This window comes from Passer montanus, unplaced genomic scaffold (genome assembly GCF_014805655.1).
Source record: "Passer montanus isolate IOZ18808 unplaced genomic scaffold, ASM1480565v1 scaffold97, whole genome shotgun sequence".
Taxonomy (NCBI): domain Eukaryota; kingdom Metazoa; phylum Chordata; class Aves; order Passeriformes; family Passeridae; genus Passer; species Passer montanus.
Window position 1 is genome coordinate 806,651 of NW_024375145.1, and position 25,976 is coordinate 832,626.

The 25,976-nt window shown below is 37.2% G+C and overlaps 1 protein-coding gene across 1 annotated transcript in view; it reads left to right on the forward strand.

The window, feature by feature from the left end:
- Positions 1 to 25,976, forward strand: part of EDIL3 (EGF like repeats and discoidin domains 3) — a 242,251-nt gene that overhangs the window by 108,157 nt on the left and 108,118 nt on the right. The window contains exons 4-5 of the mRNA XM_039696365.1: positions 6,845 to 6,973; positions 25,676 to 25,789. Of these exons, the coding sequence (XP_039552299.1) occupies positions 6,845 to 6,973; positions 25,676 to 25,789 (243 nt within the window). The remainder of the gene's footprint in view (positions 1 to 6,844; positions 6,974 to 25,675; positions 25,790 to 25,976) is intronic.

A 25,976-nucleotide genomic window follows, 5' to 3' on the forward strand; every position in this document is an offset into this window, starting at 1 on the left:
TTAAAAACAAGATAAATATTTAATCACAGTGCAATTAAGTCTGGATCTCTGCCATTAGTTCATAATGAATACATAGGCAGATAGAATCTAATACACTACTAATTCACTTACAAACCAGACTGAACAGATTTTTGTTTTTCATTTCTTCCCCCCCAGAGCTGATATTTTGGGAATGTTCATGAGATGACAGTGTGTGTCATCTAATTACTTTCTCTGCTTTCATGAATTAACTGGAATAACATGCAGTAATCAGTTATTGTTATCAATATTCCATATTGATAATAAGCTGTGAATGATGTGCCTATCCTTTTCACGTTGAAATAACCAAACAAAAACCAAGGTGTAGGTCAATAAATATTTGTTGATGAAAAGTTCATGTGTATCCCAGCAGTGAAATAGAAGCAACAGTAGCAAATTCAAAAAGGAATTTTTTGGATGATAGGAAGGAGCTGTTGTAGTTTGCTTTATTTCCTTTTCTCTTTACTTTACAAATATTTGAGTGTGCTGGGCAAGAAAGAATTTCTTGTTACATTTCAGAAGCTTTGAAGGACGAGTTAGTTAGTTTGAAGGATTGGTTAGTTCAACTAACTAATGAGTTAGTTAGTCATCATTAACTGATGATGATCAGTTTGTTATGGTGCACCAGTATAACTGGAGTTGGGCCCTAAAATGTTTAGAAGTTTATGTATATTTTTAACACAAAATTACTTTTAGATGATAAAAAAAAAAAGATTTTTGAGTGGGAAGGAGAAAATACTGGACTACAAAGTATTAGCTCATTATTGCTGATGCTTAATACTTTAATATTTTAATACTTTTAATACTTTAGTGGCAGAATGAGCATGCTGTCTAGAAGACATTTTCATGATTGCAGTGCCTTCAGAAGGTCTATGGCACATCTGCTGGGAACTCCTCAATGTGCTCCTCAAATGTTCCCAAACTCTGCACTGCAAGGCAGGCACCTGGGGCATTCAAAATCAGCCTCTGTGCCGGGTAAAATCTTCACAATAACATTGAATTAACAACGAAAGCAGTAAATGTGAGGAAGATCAGAGACCCTCAGAAGCTTTGGTATACTCCTGACCTTTTTGTGCAATAAAGCAGATTTCTGCCACAACCTGTAGGGACATTCCTGATGGATTGGAATGCTCATGTGTGTGTCTCTGTGGAAGATGGTCCCTTTTAAATAAGATTAGGTTTTACTTTGGGTTTTGTCTGCTGAAGTGTGAATTCTGCAAGCTCACATTTGAAGGGGCACACCTTTCAAAAATCCATTTTGAGTTTTTAAAAGGGTGATGAGGAAAGGAAAAGGTCAATGTACTTCTGAAAAAAAGGCGGTTTATCATCTGTGTGCATAAGGTGGTAAAACTTTTAACTGTGTCAAAAAAACATATATATCACTTAGAAAATTATGTCAACTGTAAAGACTTGGAAATTAAGCTCATCACAAATATTTGTGATGGGTTGACAAAACCCATCACAAATGGGTGATATTTATTTCACAAATAGTGCAGATTTTTGCTTATTTCCATGGCGGGATGGTTCAGCTTCGTGCTCAGGTTGCAGGAACTGCTGAGCAGAGACAGTGCAGGGTTGGATTACCTGGATACTGAGCCTAATTCAGTGTGATAATCCTAAACTCCCTCCCCATGGGCAGTTTGTGCCATTCTGCTGGCTCCTGCAGCAAGGAGGTTGATTCCTGCCTCCCCATAAAGTTGAAATAAGTTGTTTGTGACACTGGCTGCCTTTGCACACACTAATTCCAAAATACAGGAGCTCCTGCTAGGTGAGCTATGTCACAGCTTATTTTGAAGGTTTTGCTTTGGCAGAGGAAGCACCTAAAGCGTCATGTATTATCCAAACACAGAGGAAAACTTCTGACTAATGATGTTAAAACTGTGTGAGCAATTTCCAGTGAAAATCTCAATTTATCAGATGGGGAAAAGCCTTATTCCACATTCATGTAAAGCCAAGAGAAATTTAAGAGAAGCTGATGCCACAAAGGCACATAGCTGGAGAGTACTTTCCTTTAAAATTAAAAGCAAAATTATTTCATATGTTTTATTAGTTTGATGACAGTTCACAGTATTTGTCTTGATGGGATTTGCAGCTTATTATATCATCAGAATAACATTGTCTATTAATCCTACTTCAGTAATACTCCACAAAATAAATGAAGCAATTAGCTTTGTATCTTTACCTTGATGTAGGTTAAGGTCAATATCTAATTTAGTGTTTTTCATTAAAGTCATATTATTTGTACATGAAGAGAAAATGGATTGATACCATCAAACGTGCTAAGATTTTTTTTATTTAATGTTATTTAACTTTACTTGCAAAAAATGTGGTTATTTTACACGTTTCACTCCATTGGCGTGTACATATTTTTCTTTATTTTCCCTTATCTTTTTTTATATTTGTCACTTAAGCTTGACTTATTAAGAAAAAGTAGACTTTGATTTTTGATCATCTGTTGTAGCATACCTTTGAATTCAGGCAATCTAACTGTGTGAGGAAGATGGCCTGATGTTGATTTCTTGTTTAACGACATCCCCTGTAATTTTTGCTTCCCACCAAAGCATCAGCAGATTTTATATTTGGCAAAATAAATGCTTATGCTGGTTTTTTTTAGAGGCAGATGGCTATCACTAAACTGGTGTCCTTGCTTTCCTGGCTTTCAAATGCTTATGCTGGATTTTTAGAGGCAGATGGCTATCACTAAACTGGTGTCCTTGCTTTCCTGGCTTTATCTTGTCTAGACAAACTCATGGTTTCTCTCAAATATGCAGTTTCTGTATGGCACGATAAAAAATTTTATTTGATTTTATTTTGTATTTTTTGTTGACTCTTCTTGACAAAGGAGAAAACAGATAACATGGTTCGGCCTTGAGCCCCTCTGCAGCTCTGCTGAGGATGCATTTATTTGATTCATACCTCTATGAAGTCTCAGAGGTTTTAGTAAGAACATCTAAAATTTAAAACCTGATATGCTGTAAGTTAACTTTCAATATTTTTTCAAAAACAGCATGGGATTTCAATTGAATAACAGGATGATGTATTTCGGACTATACTTATTATTTTGGCTGATACCCCTGGAACTGAACAAAGACTCAAAAGAGCAGCAAAGTGAACAGATCTATTACTTTGAGTGCACAATTAATCTTGCTGACATTATTTTATATGAACATGGACAAAAATGCCTGGAAACCACACCATTGAATTCCTCTGCTCATTAATATTGATCAAACGTTGTTGTTCTCTTTGTGTTGGAAGCCACTTAAAGATTACCTGTAAAAGTATTACAACACTATTGATTCAAAAAAACCCAATCAATCCCTGAAGTCCACTGTTTTTGAAAATTAGTTTACATATTCGGTTTGCTATTTTGTTGGTTTGTTTGGGTATTTTTGTTGGGTTTCTTTGTTAGTTTGTTGGGGTTTTATGGTTTATGGTTTTGGTTTTTGGGGTTTTTTTGGTAAAAAATTGTATTTGTGACCTTGATGCTATAGATCTGAGTTACAGACCATATTAATCAGGCTGTCATAGAATTAATTAGCCAGAATTTAACACCATGTTGTTTAAAAGCCTAGACATCCCTATGGAAGTTGTCTGGGACCTCTTCTCATGTACCATCTGTGCCCAGATCTCACACATTACATTTTTGGTGCTCCACTGGAATGATGGTAGGATTAGGCCTCAGATCCTTCAAGACACTTAAATCTGCAGAAATTGCATCATTGGGGTCCTGTAGACTCAGTTGAAATTAATTAACTAATTAATGAATTAATTTTGAGAAATCATATTAGGGTGTTCATGCAATTTAAATAAGCTCAAGACGTGTGAACTTAAATTTTGGTCCTTTGAAGAATTAGGAGAAGCAATGGTAGGGTGGCACAGGCTTTTTAATTTTCAATCATTCATTCATTTATTTAAAGCACAGAGTCAGTCTAACCCACATCTTTATCAATTGATAAATGCTAACAAGTCAAAACTACATGACTATCATTTCTTAATTTGAGCACAATTAATGACAATGTTTTGTTTCTCTAAAAATTATTTTTGAAGTACCAGTTTCTATGAATAACAAAAACAAGAACAAAGAAAAATATCCAAAGCAAAATACTCAGCATTTTTATTGAAAATGCTGATATTATTTGTCCATGACCACCATCATCAGGAAAGAAAATAGTTCATATTATTGCTGCGTGGTTAGTTTTCTTGTTTGTTGTTCTTTTTATTTCCCAGAAGAAAGGCTTCATAAAAGAAAAACATTAGTTACAAATACTGTCATGCACTAGTATATTTATCACTATGCTCCTCAGATGACCTTTTAAGCCTTTGCAGTTTGGACTGATCTGAGAAAATGCAAAATATAAAGAAAATCAATGAAAGTAGGCTGAACGTGTGCTTAACAAGCCATGCAGAGAAAGCAGAAAGCAAAATGAGAAAGTAATTATTAAGAGATTTATTGTTCTTGGAAGATTAGAGATCTTGCTTGCATAGAAACAATTAGCATATGAGGCTGCCTGCAGGTACTCCCCAAACTGCAGAGCTGTGATAGAGGCTTGGGAAAAAAAATGCACATTTCGTATTTATTGGGAGGTTAAAAATGCAAATTATTAGACAGCTTTCTTCCCAAATTATTATGAAGAAGAAATAGCATGAAATGGTAATACTTGAAAGTGCAGAAGCAGTAATACTGGAAAGACATGAGTCTTCCCAGAATTAAGAATGTAGTGTACCACTACTTTTAAATTGTATTACAGAGTGTGTATGGCAAAAGGCAAATCAGTCAGCAGCTATTCTTGTTTTCATCTTCACAATTTTTGCCCTTCTTTGGCTAATAATACCATTTAGGATCATCTGCAGTACATTCATGCCCATTATTTTTTTGGTTCAGTGAGACATATCCCATGTTTAATGATGTACACCAGCAAAACCTCTGCAGGGCTGTGTCTTGGAACAGGCTGATGACAAAAGTTGTAATAGAAATGTTCACCTGCGTGGCTTCTCAAATTGCAATAGCCACATGGGCAGTAATAACTGGGGAATATGTTCTGACATCCTCATCATTCAGTTAATTTTTACGCTTTGCAAATTAATATTTGCTTGGAGAGCACGGTGTTCCCTGATGTGACGTCTGGATGAATGGAGCTGCTGCGAGAACCTTTCAAATCTGGGCTTGTAATTGAAAACATCAACAGGCAGATACCCAGAAACATTGGATTTACAGATCTTTAAAGCCTAAATCATTATATTTGTTCATCTGTTGGTTCACTAAGGTGACTTGTCAGGTCACACCAACCCCATGGAGTGCTGGGTCACCTCTGGGCCATCACACGGGGAATGGAGGGGCTGGAGTGGGGCCAGGGAAGGGAACGGAGCTGGGAAGGGAAGGGAGAACTCCTGAGGGGGCTGGGAAGGGGCTGAGCCTGGAGCAAAGGAGGCTCAGGGGGGCCCTTGTGGCTCTGCACAGCTCCTGCCAGGAGGGGACAGCCGGGGGGTCGGGCTGTGCTCCCAGGAACAGGGACAGGAGCAGAGGGAACGGCCTCAGGCTGGGCCAGGGCAGGCTCAGGGTCCGCACAGCAGCCATTTCCCCACGGAAAGGGGGCTCAGGAACTGCCCTGGCACTGCCCAGGGGGGTCTGGAGTGCCCATCCCTGGAGATTTCCCAGGAAAGGGTGGACATGCTCTGGGGTAGGGACAAATTGAGCAACAGATACAGCTTGGACTTGATGGCTTTGGTGGTCTTTTCCAACATCTGTGATTCTGGGATTCTGAAATTCCCAACTCTGATTGTCAGTAAATTATGCTCTAGATTTCTTTTCTCTTTTGTTTGCTTTGGGTATTTTTTTCCAAATGCAATTTAAAGTGAGTGAATGATTATGACATTACATTTCAACAAGCAGAGGTTATCACCTTTCAGGGTACATGGCACAGGTTGCAAATAACATACATTATATTGAATTTACAAATCAAGACAAACATGCATGTGGGGCTTTCTGAACAATGTTTACCACTTCTTTAAAAAGAGATAAAGAAAAACAAATCAAAATAATGTTCTCTTCTGATAGGAGTGGTGCTGGGGGTACTGTTAGTAAGACATTAACATGTAAGCACCTCTTTTCCAGTGCTGTTAAATGAGTAAACTCTAGACCTCAGGTCAAACAATTCCATTTTTCAAAGGTACTTAAAGTTATAGTAATTGCAATTCTAGCAGATCTCCGTGCTGAAACTTTATGCATCCTAGCATGTGGCATGTTGGGGGAAAGGAAAATCTAGTCAGAAGAGGTTTTTCACATCATCTTGAAGTGGCTACAGAGGCACTGAGTGGAAAAGAATAGTTGGTTTGGTAGCTGCTAACTACTGGCCCAGATACTCACATTTCAGAAAGTCACCCGGAGCCATAGCAAAGATCTCCTCAGACTGCTAACCTGACATGTAGTGATCATTCAGGGACATTGTACATGTCACTCTGTGCATGATAGGCATGTTTGATTAATACCTATTCCCTCAGTGGTGCAAAAACTAGAATGCCTGTTATCTTTAACAGAAGAGCAAGATTTAGCCTCACTGTCTCCTGTCTTCTCTCACATTAAAAACTAATGCCATGATTAATGAGTAGTGACACGCTTCATATTTTTTTCTCGTTCATAAAAATCCTTGCTGGCAAGTTATCTGAAGTAAGTGAAGGGTGTATTTCACTGAGGTAGTGGAATATAAAGGCCTTCATAAGGCATTTTGTTTCTTTAATGAATGCTTATAAATGTCTGAAATTATGGTTGTTATTGTGGATGTGTACATACTTCTCTCTCTTTCTTTTTTTTTTTTTCCCCTTCTCACAGGACCCTGCCTTCCCAATCCATGCCATAATGGTGGGATATGTGAAATTAGTGAAGCATACCGAGGCGACACGTTCATAGGCTATGTTTGTAAATGTCCACAGGGATTTAATGGGATTCACTGCCAGCACAGTAAGTTCCACATGGTAAATTTTATTGTATTTATAGAGAGGAGCCTTTTTATTGCCTGCACTGTTAAGGATTAATATCGGATCTGGTTTCCTGGAGTATATCAGACTTTGGCCTTTATATTATGAGCAAGCTAATACCACAGAAAGCTGCTGCTGCCTTCAGAAGATGACCTGACTACCAACCCACTGGACACAACAGGACATGATTTGCCATGCATGTTTTATGCCATGGCAAGGACAAGGTAAACATATTTTGCAGGGATTTAATGCAGAAGCATACTTGAAACAGAAGGACTATCTTCTTGCCTCAGTAGTGTTTGTGGGTTTGCTTTGATTAATCCTAAAAAAAAAAAAAAAGGGAAAAACTCCTGAAATTTTTGAATAAATATCTTCTACATCTTTCTTCACCTATGTCTTTATAAACAATGATGAAATGTTCTGAATCACAGTATTGAAGTTCCAGAGCAGACCCTCCAGACTTACATCAGATGTAAATTTAAACCGTTAAAAATACAATTTCTTCATCTCTTTCTAATCCTTGTCATTTATCTGGAGAGTATTTCCTATTATCAGGTCAGATTCGGAACAGCAGGTCAGTAGCCTCATCTTAGAGTGTGTAGGTAGAGAACCTATAATGAACAATGTTGAGAAAGAAATTTTGGGTGTGTTGTATTTAGCTGGAGCAGAGTTAAATGTCTTCACAGTAGCTGGTGTGGGCCTGTGTTTTGGATTTGTGCTGCAACCGTCATTGATAGTTCAAGGATGTTTTAATTACTGCTAACACAGAGTCAGGAGCTTTTCTGCTTCTCACTCCAACTCACCAGCAATCAAAGCCACTTAGTGAGGGATGCTCATCTGCTAGTGACTGAGCAGGTCATGTGCTAACCTACAAATGTAGTCTGTTATTTTAATAGAAACTAGGGGTTTTTTTCACATGCAAAGCTCTTTCAAAACAAGTGCTTGCCTGAGGAGAATCTCACAAGAAAAATTTTGGGGTTTCCATTTTGTGCATGAGTGGTTCTTAAACTAAGAGCAGCATGCCTCTTTAAATCTTATGCTGTTGATGCTTTTGGAAGCCAGCTGTTACAGAAGGTAAAAAACTCAAGGAAATAGTCAAGAATCCAGCTCCACTCACATGTAAAAATTAGTTCAGTCATTCAACTCACAGTGACTAAGCACTGAATCCAGCCTACCTGAATTAATTGCTCCATTTAGATACTTGGCTATAATTTGAAGTGTCCAGGAACAATACAGTCCACCTCAGCTAACATCTTCATATTTGTTATGTCCCTTAAATACTCAAAGTCTATCCAAAGACTGGAATATGGATACTCAATTCCATTATTTTGGCCACACTCTCAGCTAATTATGTGGGCAACGTGGGCAATTCCACTGACTTAATGCAGTGAAAATATACACCCAACTCCTCCACTGGGAGCGTGGAAATGAGTGTTTGCTGTCCAGCCACGTGGATGAGCTCACCATCACATGGACACATGTGCTCAGGGATGCTCCATGATGGGACCTGTCACGTTGATGGCAAGAGCTGGACATTCCTCTGGCTCTGGTCCAGGGGGTTCTCCAGATGCCTTTGTCCCCTCTGGGTCATCAGAAACTGATGCCTTGTGAAGGCTGACCTGGAACAGAGACTGGACAGAGCTAAAGAATAAAGTAGGGATTTATTAAAAGGATCTCGTCCATAAATCCACCTTGGGCAGTACAAGACCCCAGCCAGGGCTGCACCCAAGATGAACCCAAATGGTCCCAAAATGCACGACCAGTCACGGGGATTTGTAAATTTTTTATATTTTCTGCTCCATTTGCAGATTGGAGTTAATTGTCCAATTCCATCTTTAGGACTTGCAGTCCCATCCTGCTTGTTTTTCTCTCTGCAGCCCACTGGGTTTGTGTTCTTGGGGCTGAGATTGGGATCATTTGTCCTTGGTGCTGGAGCAGGAATTGTTTTGTCTCCCTGCTCTGTGCAGAGAGCTCACCATCCCCTCATATGAAGCTCAGAATGACACACTAAAGCAGCACAGAATGTGAAAAATGTACAAGCCAAAACCTGAGGCATCAGCGTGGCACAGAACACTTCTTCCATCAAATATCAAGGAGCTGACCTTTGTTAAAGAAGTAAATAATACCACAATTTCTCATCAAGCAAAACACGTTGCTGAGCACGAGTTTTGGATGGAATGCCATCTTTTGTCACCTAATTAATGAGCAAGGAACATACAGCTGGTGCATCACAGAGTGATTCATCAGTTTTTTTGCTGGATCCACAGCATCCTTTTAAAAATACTGAGGTATATTTTGTTAGCTAATGATCCTGATAATCAGCAAAGTGCGTTTGTGTCAACTTCAAGACAAGATAAAGCCCTCACACAGCTGACCCAGGCTCACCACAACCCCAGAAGGCAGCTGAAGTGATTTGAGAAAAGACTACTTTATGTGAAGAGTTATTCTTTGGGGGAGAATGAGATTTAGTCCTTTTCAGATAATCTGATTTAAGATGGGGTGATAAATCAAATACCCTATCCAGGTGTTCAGAGGGTCTCTGAGGATGGATGCTGTGAGAGGCAGCCACAGAGCTCTCTGCAGTCAGGGAGAAGTGTGGGATTTTCAGTGGTGGACTAATTTAACATTTATATACAATATCACCTTAGCTCAATTCACAGCATTCCTTTGATACAGATTCCTCTGCTTCATGAAGTTTAACAATTCAATTTTGAACTCACTGTAAATCAAGTAAGAAGTCTGTCAAATTTATCATAAAGAGATAAATTAAAATGACCTCATTGCAAGGCACGTCTCTTCTACGCTGTCAAGAATTCCAAAAGCCACGATGTGGTTCTCTTGCACAGAGCTTTTTATCTTGGATTTCTTTCATGTCTAATATTCTGTTGCCAAATCAATTAAGCCAGGTGATTGATTTTGCAGTCAAGATACATTCTCAAAGCTGGTATTTTATCATTCGTATCAACAAACACCCCGTCAGTATTTCTGAGATTTGCTGACCTTTTGCCCGTGTAAATAATTAATATGTAAACTATGAAAGAGATCATTAGCAATTTTACTGACTGGATATTATTGATTTATTGCAAAACTGATATTATTTGGCTGTGGTTGCGGAAAAGATTCTGGCTACCCAGTGGCAAAAAAAAGGAAAGAGTTTCCCATTTCAAAGCTCCTAAAGTAACCAAAACCAGGAAAGTCTGCCTCAGGGGACTGCCTCCAGTCTGGACTGGATTTTGTGCTGACACCCACAGCAAATCTATTTTTAAAAAATATTCCTCCATTATTTAAGAGGCATTTACTTATCTGATTGGAATGAAGATTCATGTCAAGGGCTCTTCTGAAGCAAGGCTGGGAGAGCTGGGGGTGAAGAGAAGGCTCCAGGGAGAGCTCAGAGCCCCTTCCAGGGCCTAAAGGGACTCCAGGAGAGCTGGAGAAATCCCCATGGCTGGGGCGTTGGAACTAGGTGATCCTTATAGTCTGTTAAAGCCTAAGCCAGTTTGTGATTCTATATTAAAACAGCCTAGAACACGTCAGAATCCATGGAAATACCCTGAAACCTGAAATGGTCAGCTTTTTTCACCCAAAAAACCAAAACTAAAACAAAAAAAGACCAACTAAAAATAACCAAAACAAAAAAAAAACCCAAATAAATTTATCAAACAAAAAACCCAACCCCCCAAAAAAAATCCAAACTAAACAGAAATGAAAAACCAAACCAACACAAAATAACCACAGAAAAACCCCAAAAGCTCCACACCAAACAAAAAACAAACAAAAATAAAACAACTCACAAAAACCCCTCATACAAACAAAAAATAAAAAAGAGAAAGAAAACCCCTCACAGCACAAAAAACCCACTTAGAAGATATATACAGTATGCATTATTGTGATTATCAGGTAGAGATTGCACACTGGAAAAAGCAGGAATTTGAGGCATTAGACACACTGTGTGTTACTGGCTGACACTCAAATAGCTGAAAGGACAGAGATCCAACCAGGAAAATTCATGTTTCAAGCAATAAAGGGTTCAGATTTAAGGGTTTCATTTGCATGTGGGTTTATATTCTGAGGATCATTAACTCTGCCAGACATAACTAAAATCTTTGCGCTCCAAGAAAAAGGGTTGTTAATCAAACACATTTAATATGTAAGCAAGCCCTTCCCAGGTTTTTACCGAGCTCTCTGCTTTCCTCTTCCACATCATGGATGGCCTGTGATGCCCACATGTGCTGCACAAATGTGTCAGGAAAACTGCACAGGCCCTGTGGCAGATTTCCATTCTACCTTGAGGCATTATTCCAGCTATCCAGGGCACAGTGCATTTTTCCAGTGGTGCCACAGCTGGAAAGGCTAGTTTTCGGCCAGTTGACCTGATGCATAATTTCTACCAGTAAGTTCCTTTATACAGTCATGGAATCTCCTGAGTTGCAAGAGACCGATGATAATGACCAAGTCCAAAGCTTGTCCCTGCACAGACACCTCCAAATCTCACCCTGGGCTTCTATGGAGTGTTGTCCAAACTCTCCTGGAGCTCTGGCAGCCTTGGGGAGCCCTTCCCTGGGCAGTGCCAGCACCCTCTGGGGAAGAACCTTCCCCTGAGCTCCATCCCAAATCCCTTGCCCCCTTCCCTGAGGCCCTGCCCGTGTCAGAGGGAGCAGAGATCAGAGATCAGAGCTGCCTTTCCTCTTCTTCTCGTGGGTGGCTCTAACTGTGGTGGTTCTGCCCTCAGCCTCCTCTTCCCCAGCCGAACGCACCGAGCGCCCTCAGCTGCTCCTCACAGGGCCCCTGCACACCATTCACCATCCCCGTGGCCTCCTCTGTTATCACAGAATCACAGAATAATGAGGTTGGAAGAGACCTCTAAGATCATCCAGTCCAACCTATGTCCTAGCACCTCAGATCAGAATCTACACTATAGCACCAAGTGCCACATCCAGCCTATTTTTAAACACATCCAGAGGTGGTAGAATCACCATGTCTGCTACCATTTCTTGTAGTATCAGTCTCATTACATGGTGGAGACAACAAGAAGATGGCAAAGCTCACCCACAGCCAGTAGCAGCCAAAGACTTCTTTGCTACAGAGCATTTTAAAAACTTTCTAGTCAATAACATATTGCCAAAGCTTACAGACAGTTGTGCTAATCAACCTAAAAGTACATGTACACCTGCTTCACACAATGCTTGCTTGTATGCCTTCTATCAACAATACACAATACTCCATTATTAAGCTTAAAACTTTCTATCTTGTTAGATATAGAATATATTGTTTCATATTTTTCTGCAATCCTCCGCTCTATCTTAGCCAAGTCTAAACTCAAGCAATTGCTTAATGTCCTTGTTTGCTCTGCTATTGTAACTTTCTCCACTTCCAGACATTGCAGCTGCAGCTAGTTCTGAGTTTTTTTCTGTTCCTTCTGTTTCTAAGGCCTGCTTTTACATCTTTCTAGAAATCATCTTACCTTTACTATTTCCCACAACCAGGACCCCCAGTCCCTTTCTCTGGCACTGCTTCCCAGCCTCTCATTCCCCAGTCTGTCTGTGCATCCACAATTACTCCATCCCAGGGGCACAATCACAGTGCCTTTTCCAGCTACCAGGAAGGAATTACAGTGAGAGGGGTGCAGAATGTGACACAGATTTTGTGCTAAAAGGAATGAGTGCTGTTGTTATACCACTCCTGGCTGCAGTTGGGTGGCATGGCACTCCAGAAACCATTCCACAGATGGTTTTGGTGCAGCTGCCCTGTTTTGATGACTAAAACCCATCGTTTTCTTGCACAGATGCAGGTTGCTCCAAGCCAGCCATCCCAAGAGCCAAGTGGGCAAATTTAATGTACCAGTGTGCATGCAGTTGCTCCACATCAGATTTTCATCCCATGCTCCTCCTGGTTCCTCCTTTGGAGAAAAATATTTGTTTGGGCTGTTCTAAACTTAAACACATTGTTCCATTTTATTCTTTGGGGCAGAGAAGACGGGTTCATTTTCATCAAAATTAGCTCTGTGAATAGTTTTAACAAATTATACTTAGTTTTAACAAGATACTTAGTGATATAGTAATAAACTCCATAATACAGTAGGCAGTTATATGTGTAAGTATGTCCTTGTGCCTCTAAGCATTGTGGAGTTGAAATTTGAAAACTATTCCTGTGTTTGACCAGTAGCTTGGACAAGAAAGGAAGGAGGAAAGATGTATCATTATTAGTTTGTGAAACTTCCAGAATTTAACTCAAAATGTGAAAGAAAGTGAGCAATTTGAAAGATATCTGAGAGAGATCACCAGTAAAGAATATAAAAATAGCCACTGAAGGCTGTTGGAAGAAAAGTCAGTAAAATGTCCCCAGAATTGAAGCTGTGTCAGGGGCTGAAGGAAATGGCAGAACCAACAGGTCCTGGTGGCTTTGTCCCATTCACAGGAATCCAGGGAAGCTTGTGTGGGGACTGCCTGGAAAAAGGAAATTGTCGAAGGAGGTGAAAAATGACAGGTTTGTCAGCTGAAAATGTGTTTTGTTGATGGATCCTCTTGCAATAAACGTGTGGTGAGATGGGACAACAGTGACACCAATTTTGGGGCAATTGGAAGGAGGTGTTTGTTTTCCTTGGAGTCCAAATAAATTTCATGGTTAAAGGTAACTGAGCTGAGGCTTGCACCCTTCTTGGAGATTTTATTTGATTCAGTAAGAGACAGAGATTGCCTTAAAGTTCCAGGTAGGAAGTATAATATTCCCACCAATTTTGTTTCACTCTTCTTAGAATTTGCTTGTATAGCATTGTTTTTTCTTTTTATCCATACACAATTCAAATAGCTATTTTATTCTTGTTGAGTTACTGGTCTTAACAATTTCTTCATACATAGCATTGAGTTTCAAAGTCTAATTTGCTGCATATGGAAAAAAAAGAATCCATTTTCAATTTCAAACCTGCTGTCTTTCAGCATCTTTTAAATGTTTCATCCTTTGTCTATTACAAGACTGGAAGAAAAGCAGATTTTGAGTGCCTTGTGTACACCACTTGTTATTTTGCAGACATTTGTTATGCGCCCTCTTACTTTTCCTGTGCAGCCAGTTAAAATCGTTGCCTTTTCTGTGCAGTGTGTTGGTTTTTCTTGCACTTTTAGATTGCCTCTCAGTGGCTTTCTCAAAACTTTCTTTGTTCAGTGGTGTATTTTACAGCAACAGTGACTTATAGTAAAGAGAAAGCTGTAAGGTTTATTTGTCAGAAGTTCCTTACATTCTGTATTCTTTATGCAACATTTTGATGTTAGATTTCCTTCTGATTTTTTTTTCCCTGTTTTAACCAGAACTGGGTATGGAGCTGTGACTTTTCTTAAGCGGGCCTTGGTAATTGCAGAGTTTCTTTCATAAAGTGCTGTAGTGGGAGGAAATAGATCTTCCTGATTGCTTTGGGGTTTTATGGCAATATTAAACAGAGGGGTTGGGTTCCTTCCAGCCTAGGCACTGACTGAATTACATAATGAATGGTGCTTTTAAGAAGATGTGTGTTTCTATGGTGTAAAAGTCACTTAGGCTGTCAATAGCCATTATAAACTTTTTTTTGTAGGTGGGTAAATCTGTCTTCCCCTAATTAGTGCCTTTCTTAAGGAGTAGTTTGTTTTGTTTTGTTTTGTTTTTTTAAGGTGGGAAGAAATTAATGTTCCAAAAATGCAGGAACTGCTGTTTGATTGCAAAAGAGATTAAATTTGTTCATGTTCTGCTTTAAGAATATAGCACATGGAGATGTTTTATCCATACAAGTTTATCTTTATATTTGAATTAAAAATAAAAAACACTGAAAGGAATTTGCTCTAAATTTTAGAATAGTTATCCCACTGTAATGTCTACATCATACATTCCTCTTTTTGTGACAGAAATATTGTAATAAACTATAAAAGGGTGCACTGAATCCCAGGGAAGAGTTGATGAACCACAGTAGAGAGGTGTATGGTTAGAGAAAGAACATATGATAACTTTGGCTGGACAAAGCATCAATTTTCCTTTTATTTTTCCCACTTTTTGTGCCCACTTTGGTGGACACAACACCCTTAAGTCATTTTCAGCCACTGAGCTTAGGATCAACACAGCCACATGAAGTTTTAAAAGAAGAACTCTGTTCAGTCTTTGTTGTACCAGCAGTTTCCTTACAGATACACCAGCTCATTCCTATGTGGAAGATAAAGAAATAAATGAAATCTTGAAATGAAATCTGATTGTTCAACGAGAAATCAGCTATCAATTAGAACTTTTGTCACACAGAGATGTGGTCTGGGAGCAGTTGTTAGGGAAAAAAAAAATTAAAAAAGATTAATTTTGTATTTCTGACCTTTTTCTTGATTCTATCATTTTGCTCTTGTAAGAGCTACTGTGCTCAGCCATCTGTATGTGTAGGTGTGTCAGGGATGCAGAATTAAAATATTGTATTTGTGTTTGGAACTCGTGCTGGCACATGGCTGTGCAGTTTCCTATTACTATATAAAATATTGGTACTGCTTGTTGAGCTAGCCGAAAATTTTATGAGTGGCTTGATTGTTTGGAAACTGAACAATTTGCATGGCAATTTCTTCTGAAAAATGAAAGAAGAAAAACAAACTCAGTTATCAGGGCTTGTTTTATACTACAGACCCAGTGAGAAGTCTGAAGTCAAAGAACTTGGAAGGTCCAGGAGTACATTCAGTAGTGTAGCTACTCTTTTGAAATTATAAGTAGCATTTTTTTCATGTGGATACACCTTTGAGAAAAAGCGTAGTACAGAGGGAGAGGAGGATATTGCATCAGACTCACTGCCTGTGCAAGAAAAACTTGAAAAATTCAGTATTTGTGCTTGAAGCTCAGTATAATGATAAAATGGTCTAATGGCAGAAACCAGTCTGCATCACAAATTAATCCCTTTGTATTCATAAAATATCTCAAGCAAAACCCACGGTGCTGTCACATTTTCATATGAATACCCAGGATATTCATGTAGTTTGCATTTATTCTGCACTTACTCTCAAGTAACATACAATTATTTCTGTAGCTCACCTGGCTGAGAGTTTTAGTTTGAGTCAGGAGTGTATTTTTAAAGAAAATCTCTTGATCATCTCTAATCATGTTTTGCTTTGTGTGACAGCAGGCTGAGAGCACAGGAACTGGATCCCTGTGAGATTAAAATAATCTAAAAGAAAATAGCCCAGCAAAGTGAAATTTCTGGGATTTGACATACTGGGAAGTGACTTAAAACATTCCAGTAGGCAAATGGAAATTCAGTCCACTCATTCTAGATTTTGTGCAGAGTAAACATGCCTGAGACCTGTGTAGGGATGTGCAGATGTGTTCTCAGCTCTAAAACTGCACGTAAAATTCTGTAAGGCCATGCTTCTTACAAATGTAGGCATACTTTGCTTTTCTCAAAGTACACTGAAAACTATTAATAAATCCGTTTATCTTCCTGTTCTTGCCATGTGCTAAGTGTCTGATGTCATGAGACACACGTGGCTTTCTGTCAGTCATGCTTTGGCTTGAGATTTTGTTTGTTCCTCTGGTGGGATTGTCTGATTCTGCCAAAAAATGATGATGCCCACCTTCACTGAAAATTTATCGCCCATCAGATTCTGTTTGAATCAGCTTACCATGATTTTCTGGAAGTGCACAAACTAACTGCACTCAGGGATTTTCAGTGGGATCAGGTCACAGAATGTGGCCAGTGCCAGGTCCTAGAGAGGTGATGAGATGGGAACATAAAGAGGGACATAAATGGTATTAATTGTGTGCCCCTGGATCCCCAAGGCCACGCAGGACAGAGTTTGGAGCAGCCTGGAATAGTGGAAAGTGTTCCCGCCCATGGTAGGAGTTTTGGAATTAGATATCCTTAGATCCTCTTCCAACCCAAGCCATTCTGGGATTCTACAAAAGGTGAAACCACCAGCTCTACATTACCAATAAATTTAATTCAGGAATTACAATCAGGAATTGCCCTGTTACAACAAAATATTAACAAAATTAATATTAATCAATACTCCCTGGTCCAGATGTGTAGGCATTGCACCATAAAAGAGTATTTAAAATGTTATTTACCTCCAAATAATATGTAACCTTTCTAATCTTGTCAGAATTCATTTTGCCCCCCTCACAAGCCAGTAAGGTGGCATTTGGCTCTGAAAATGTATTCTGTGTGATCCTTTCATGCACCTAGCAGAGCTGTTTATGCACACAGTCATTACTCTCATGCAGTTTTTACAGTTTACTTAAAAGCAACATTCTTTTCCATACCAGCAGTTGTCACTGTTAAAGAGAAATTAATCTGCTTCCTTCTCACCCTCTTCCAATTTCTTTGTCAGTACATGTTTAAGGGAGCTTCAGAATAATTCTGCAGAAGACATACACCAAAAGTAGGAAAAGAGTGCAAGGCAAAGAGAGCCTTTGCCAATTGTGAAATTACGAGTTTAAAATGCTTATTTCTGACTTCTTCATGTCAATGCTCATAACAGGGAAAGCACCTTGTCCCATTTCTCAGCAAAAGTAGAGACTTTTACAGGAACTGTAAGCACCCACACCATTAGGTTATGGTAAAGATTTTATGTATGGACTGGACAACAATATTTTCATTTCTGACCCAGATAATTATTGATGATGTGGTGGAACTGCTGCATCTTTTGTGGGGAAGGAGATAGGGTCTTCCTTGTCACCTTTGCAGAGGAGGCAAGGAAATCACCACAGTACAAAAGGCAGAATTGGTGATGAGTGTTTCTTTCCTTCGTGACATTCACCAACTTGCAGTTACAGATTAAATACAAGATCCATTAACAGTAAAGCATACAGATATTTATGACCAACTAAGAGTCTGAATTTGAACACTATCAGCAAAAAGTTAAAATTACCTTTGTGTAGCACAAATATGTGCACTTATGCAAGCGACTCAGACTAAATTTTTTGATTGTTTAAATGAGATTTATACAGATTATACAGATTTATACAGATTGGCCATAAATGAGTACACTTCACTCTCTGTACATCAAATAAAGACACATGAAAAAAAAGCCATAATCATCTGGCTTGGTCATTTTAGAACATCCATCTTTGTGTCTTCCAGGACTTGTTTGTCTAGTGACATTTTTAAAACCTGTGCCATAGCCATGCTCACGTAAAAACAATGCAACCCTACCCTCACCCTATTCTGAAATGCATAAACAACTGCATTTTGAAGGGATAAAATTTTTCTGGGATGTATGAAGGGAAATAGTGCTAATTTACTGATTTGGGTTCAAACTCATTGTGAAAATAATTGGATTTATTGCCACGTGATCTCCTACATTATTTTAACAAATCCATCCAGTTGCCCCAGTGCTGCATAATTTTACTTACTCCTGAAACTGAGATTTTTGGAGCATTGCTTGTAATGAAAAATGATTCACAAGGTGAATCACTTTTTAATAAGATTTTTTTTCTTTTCCTCAACTGCAGTTTAAATGATTTGTCAAATGCTTGTTATATAAATAGCCAATTATTTTAATAAGGTTCATTGGAAACACCAGGAATAGTTGCCCCGAAGATGTACTTCCACAGTGTAAAATTAAATGGTAAGTTACTTAATGGGATGAAGGTTTTCATGCCAGTATTCATTAAAAGTAATTAAAAATGAAAAATCTGCTTCAGTACATATTAAAACTTTTAAAGTACCAACTCTTTTAAAACGAATAAGGAACGTCCTGGCTGGGCTATTGCAAAATTCCATTAGATTAAAATTGCCTCAGATGAAAAGCCATTAAATAGACATTTAAACAGGTAAATAGAGGATCAGGAAATACTGGCTAGTCCAGTGTTGGAAGTATGACTCCACAGAGGACATTGTAATAACTTTTCAGTGGCTATAAGGAAAATATAAGTATTTTGCATAATAGAGAGTAGGTACCTATGCAGAGTATAATTTCACTGCATGGTCTATTTTATGAGAGTTCTCAAAATTGAAATAGGGATGAAGAAGTATCTAAAAATACACAAAAATAATCTTGTTAACAGCACAAGATATATCACTACTGTGGCAACAGTTCTTGTAGAGCCCTGTCTTATTTTAAATCCTTTGAAGTAGACAATTTAAAGTGGAAATGTATTCTGGAATACATTTAATTGTGTCTTTTCCTTTATTATTTTTAAATTATTATTTGTCCAGTAGTTTTACATTTAATCCTAGCATTCTGAAACCTGTGATTATAGTTACCATTATATAGAAATGAAGTCACTTCAAAACTTTAAATTTATTTTTGAATTTTTCTTTGAGTGAGGGTAACATAGGGTAAGTGCCAAAATGGAATGCAAAGAAATGTAGGAAAATGCTATAGATAATAAATCAGTTTTAAACTGGGTTTCTAAATGCATGCCTCTATTCTTTTCAGTGCTACTATAACAAAAATATCTATAACTCTGATATTGAACAAAAGTGTAAATTGCATGTGGAAAAGAAGAAAAATTAACTGGTGGAGAAAGAAATTAGTCATCATAAAAAATGCTGGTTTGTCTAAATTAAGGATTTTACTTACCACACCAAATTTAAGAAGGTGTTAATTAAAATACAACTTAAAAATAGTCTTTACTTTTCATTTTCTCAGAGCCTGGATTTTGACAAATCAAAGTGAAAAGGATCTAACTATATATTCCAATTTTCTTGAAACAAGTTGACCTAGATATATTTGAGAACAAATAGGAAGGGAAACAACACTGGATTGTTAACAGGTAGCAGGAAATCTCTTGTTTTTGAAATTTTTTTTAAGTCTAGTTACAGAAGTATATTTAAAAATGTGTAAACTAGGATTTTTAAAGAAGCCTAAGAAGAGATAAAATTGCTCTGAAAAAATGAATGTAAGAATGGTTGGAGAAGCAGTTTCTGAAGGAATTCTAGGCAGGAGCTCTGGGATAATATAATGCAAAATATTTTTAGTGAATGTTTCAGGAAGAATCCTAACACACAGCCCTGTGGTGGGTTATCCTGGAGGACATTTCCCACAGTATCTTCTATTAAACACATGAAGAGGAAAACTTTGTCTGGAATTAGGAGAGAAAGGGTAATACAATGATTAACCCCTAAGGATGGGGGAGCAAGAGGTTTGTACTTTTGTCTCAAGTGTAAAGCAGTTTTCCTTTCTTTCTGAAGATCAGATAATAAGGATATCTGAATAGTGAATCCTTTCAGCGTGGCACATAACACTGGAAGTTTCCTGCAGGTTCTCTTGGCACGGTGTTTTTAGATCCTTCTGTGGTCAGGAAACTAGATTTGAAAAAGCCATGAGAACCTCTGAATTCTAACAGATGCCTGTCCTGTGTGGAATGTTAATACATGCAATTCAGATGTAATAATTTATACTAAATTCCTGCATTTCACGGGAATATGCCACATTCTTTTAGAAAGTTTCACGCCAGTGTTGAGCCAAACACGTGCTAGAGCTTGTTTTTACATAATCCTAATTAAGTCAAGGATCAGTCATAGCTGAAGTTAGAGTTTATCTGTTTACACAAATTACAAACAAACATTCATTTGGAACATGTTAGAGACCTTCTTAAACCTCTAATTAAGATTAGTAAAATAAATTATTATCAAGGCAATTACTTATATATTCTGTATCTTTAGCCAAAAATTCAAAGTCATCCACCTGTGCTTTTTCTGATGCATTTTCAGTTTGTTTAAACACATTTATTTACTTATTTATTTATTATCTTTCTAGGGATAAAAATCAAACCAGCATGTCAACCTAATTTAGGAGATCTTTACAGTTTAGGCTTGTTTTTATAAACTGTATGAATATGAGGAAGAATACTTTGATTTGGGGGTTTTTGGTAAACTTTCTAACAAAAATGTTCTACTCTTAAAGAAGATGTGTCTTTCTATATATGAATTGCTATAATCCTTCAAATGTTATCATATCACTGAGTAGCTCTCTGTTAAGATAATTTTATTAAATTTCAGTTTCTCATGAGCCAGGTTATATGCCAAATAAAACCAGTATAATTTCATTCTTTTCCATGGTGATTTGTCATTTAGTATTACAAATATTTGGTGCTTGAACAGCTTGGTGCAAATAAAAAAAAAAGAGTGTGTAAGCTGAGTTTCATGATACCAGGAAATCCATAATAAAAAGTTTGACCATCTGAAAGATCAAGCTTAAACAATAACAAGATACTAGAAAATTCTGCAAGCAAGATCATATTTTTTGTGTGAACTTACTCATGCAATATTGGCTTGTGTAATTTAATCACTCAAGATCAATATACAATAAAGAAAAGATACCTAAAATGCATTTTAAAAATCTATAAAGAACCATCAAGCAACTACAAGAATAGCTTAGCTTAAACCCCAAAGACAATTAAAGATATTAAAACTTAAGATAATTATTCCATATTATCTTTTTGTCCACATTATGCCATGCCAGCTTCCAAAAGTAAAGATAACCAAATACATTGTCAGCTATATATCAGTTTTATTTTGAAGAACAAATGTGTAGGGAGATATTGTAGGTTTTCTTTAAAAATATTGAAACCTGGGGTTCAGGAAGGACTGTGAAGTTACTCTGATTGGGAGTTGATCTTTATCCAGTGTATGGCTGTGGCTCTTCACAGAAGCCAATAATGAAACAGATATAGCTAGATGAACTTTTTTGTTCATAAATTGTACTAAATTGTATCCTAAATTGACTTTATTATGGGGAAGAAAAATATTTGCAATATTAGTAAAGGATAACTGAATTTTTTAAGATGAATTCTCCTAATAAAGGAGATTCCAGTGAAGATTCTTGAACATAAATGCTGTTTCTGTGATAGGCCAACCACTTTATCATCACAGAAGACTGATTTTAAAACATTACTTAGTCTTGAGATGAGCAGCCTGAGGGTGATCCAGAAGCCACAACGACAGCAAAACCAAAGGATAAGTAAGGAATGTTCTGGTCAGCAGGAGAGAGCTTCAGGGAGCCTGCGTGGCAAAAGGCAGTCCTGGACCAGAAACAAGGGCTCAGGTGGCAGGAACCAGGAATTTGGGCTGTGAAAAGAACAAACAGGCAGGGGACAGGAACAAGACACTGGTGTGAACTCACAGGCAAAGCACAAAATGTGTTGGCCAAAAAAAAATGCAATTAAATTGAGCTTATTGGTCCCTTCCTCAGGAAGAAGTCAAGTTCCTACCAAGTAGCCTGCTAAAGGACTCAAATGGTTTTATTTATGAGTTACTTTTTCCCTATTATGACAGCTACATAATTTAAATACCCATTTCATGGGGGGTGATTTTTCAGGAAAATATGTGTGACTATATTTAACAGGTAAAACCCAAAATGAGGGCTAGGCATTTTTAATTACATTACATTTGCAAGTACTAGTTTTTATTCGTGTTTTATTAAATACTTAGAGGATTAAATAAGTATATGTATATATATAAAATCCATCAAAGGAAGACAAAAGCTTAAATCTGCCCCTTGATGGTTTTCCAAGTCACTATGTGACATAGAAAAGTTCTCTATCACTTTCCTAGTTTCTGACAGTGTAGTTTTGTTCCAGGGTGCAACACAACAGTGCTTCAAACAGAAGTCTGATTAATAACTTTGTGATTATGGATTGATATAAGGAGATAGAAAATTTAAATTTACCCATCTGAGGCATAAAAAGAAAACTTAGCATAGTCTTGAACGCCTAATCAATGCTCTCAGCCCTTCCAGCTATTTCTTTCAAGGAACAATCTGTTTTCAGAAAATTTCAGTTTCCCTGTTCCTGCATCACCCTGAATTTCAGAATACTTCTTCAGCAGAGAAATAATGAGAGGTTGGGCATTTGGGTTTTTTGAGGTTGGGGGTTTTGGGGTGGTTTTGTTTGGGTTTTTTGTTTAGGTTGGGGGTATTTTTGTTCTTTAATTTCTTTCGTTTGTTGGGTATTGCAGTTCCTCTTGGCTTTCTTTTATTTTCTTTATTGTTGTTGGTTCATTTGTTGGGTTTTTTAATCTGACTGGACACTATCTAGAGTTCCAGACCTTCCCTCTGCCTTTTGATGAGTCCTTTTCACTCAGCGTTTATCAGTTCTACAACCTCCCTCTGTGAGGAACTCTGATTTCTCTGGCAGCACACAGGTCTCTGTATTTTATTCAGTGCAAGGCAAAAGGATCTCCTTGAAGCTAAGACCTAACCTTACCTGAAAAATCATGAGCATCCTGCAGTGATTTTACTGTGCATTATTAATTTACATCAAAATGAAACCTTTATCCTTCTTTTGTAGGTTATGTGTTTGGTGAAGAATTAGAATCTGTTAACAGAAAGGCAGTTTTCTGTACGAGTCTTTTTTGTCTGTAGGAGCAACTACTGAAGAAACTCTGATATTTTAAAATTTCTAGTGAAATTTCTAGTGAATATCATGACTTTTTGTCATGATAATATAACAAAGTTTATATTTTCCAGATGAAAGGAACACACCAGCTGGTGTAAAGTGTGGTGTCAGAATTGGCACACCTGGGAATTCGAACATAAGCTCACCACAATCCATAGGAACAACCCTTAATCAAATATTCTTCATCTGCATGTTCAGTCAAATGAAATAATAATGGGAAAAAAATATAATTCCATAGAAATTATTATGTAACCCATGTTCAATAATGTTTTTTATTCTTTAACACGGTTTAGTTGATTTTCTTTTCAACTAAATATGTCATACATGTTGCAATGACCAACATTTCCTCATTCATTCATCAAAAATGACAAATTTGTTTGAACTGACGGGACTCAAGCTTCTGAAATTACTGAAAAAAATCACTGTAGAAGCCAAGTAACAAAGATAATAATTAACAACTTCCATCTTTCTGCTATGATCATTTCTGATTGCTCCATGGGGATGGAATATGAGGATTGTTTTAAAAGGATGTGGTGTTCCAAGCTCAGTTTATTTTTCTCCATTACCACATGGACAATATGAAATATTCTGGAAAGCTGTGCATTTTCTCTTCCTATTTCAACAGGAATGGCAAATTAGGAAAAATAAAAATCTTGAGAAGATATTGTCTTTACACAGAAAAGCTTTTAAGAGGATAAATTACCACCTGCATAGTGGTAGATAGTTCATATGTTCACTTAATGTTTTTTTAGTTCACAGTGACCTTGATTTTTTTTTTTTCCCCACAAATGTGTTAGCCTGTATTAAAGTGATGAATAACCTGATAAAAATGTAAGGTTAATGGGCTTTGCTTTAAAAGGCAAATAGGGAGCTGAAGAACCTTGTTAAATTTTATAAATACATATAAAGAATTTAATTTAGAACTGAGCAGGTCTGCTCTTTGGTCATTTCCCTTGGCAGGTTTTATTTTTTGAACTCTAAGCTGTTACTTCTCTTGTTCATCTTTAATAGAAAAAATTCAGCTAACTCTAAAGTTTTATTATGCCAGTATCTAATATCTTTACAAGCAAGAAATGGTAAAACATGAGGGGTTAAAAAGAAGCCCAGGGATCCATTACCATCATTAATTTTAGCATAAAAATCTGAAAACTTTCTGGTTCAAACAAGTGAAAGTAGCCTTCCTGTTCCACTGGAGACCTGTCTCTGCATTTCTGTTCACAGCAATGGGATTATCCTACTCACTATTCATAATGTTTTGAATACAGATTCCTGGAAAATGAAAAAAAAAAAGACCAAGTTGAAAGTACAGAAGTCACATACTCAAAGTACCAAATATCAAGAAACTTTGTTGATAGAATTGAATTCTCTTTCTCCTGAGCAAAGCCATGTTGCATAAGATTTAGACATTTTTGTAACATTTTCTTTAGTTTGTGTATGCCAGCAGAAAAAAAAAAAAAAAGAAAAAGAAAAAAAGGTATTTTGGGAACAGAAGCATATTCAACACAACAGCAAGGAGCATGACTTCAATTCCTAGTAATTTCCCATATTATCTACCATATCGTCTATCAGATTTACTACATCCTCTACCCTTTTTGATATATTTAACTTCAGAGGAGAAGTCTTTTCTAGATGACACATAAAAGCTATACAGCATTTGTAGTCCATGCAGAATAAATACAAACGTGGTGACTGAGAAATTTAATTATGATGCATCAATACAATCCCCCTGCCTATTTAATGTTCAATGAAAAATTCTGTCTCACATTTGAGAAAAGGAATCTGGTATTACACTTAAGGTTGCTACATTGAAAAACACAGGGGAGTTTTATTCTTGAAGAGTTTGACAAAGTGCACTGAAAAAGAGGAACTCAAGTGAGATTACTCACCTTTTCTGTCTTTTTAATTTAATGAAATTTGCTGGCTTCTAGATTGAGTTATTAGTTTCAATTTGCCCACTAACTCATTCACAGAAAGGGAATTTTTTAGATGGTTAAGCAGCCTTGTCAATTAGATGTTTAATGAATTTGAGATCAACTGAGGCACATCCTTAACTGGCATCTGTTGATAAAGAAGTAGCCACATTCCTTGAAGTTGCAAGAGTCTCTACTGATTACTCCATTAGAACTACTAAAATTTGGGGTTTTTGGGGTTTTTTTTCAGGCCAAACTTTTGGCCCTGATATCATCTGGAAGTTACAGTGGAAGTCACTGGAAAAAGACTTTGAATTATATTGTACTTTGGGACATAATGAAACTTCTCTCTCTTTTTTTTTTATTTTTTCTTTTCAGTTCTTTTAAACATGTTCTTATTGCTTTTACCATTTCTCTGCTAATCCTGGCATCCTTTTGTGTGATTCCTGCAGATGTGAATGAATGTGAAGCTGAACCCTGCAGGAATGGTGGAATCTGTACAGATCTTGTTGCCAACTATTCCTGTGAATGTCCAGGTGAATTTATGGGAAGGAACTGCCAACAGAGTAAGTACAGCAGGGCTTTAAAACCATTATTTTTAATAATATAAAATAATTTTTTAATAACACAATGTTTTAATTTATTTTAATTATATAAAATATAAGATTTTATTTTTACAGGGGAAAAAACCTAAAACCACAACATTTTAATGTACTGTGGAAATACTTCTTTACACATAAAGAAACCTCAAAA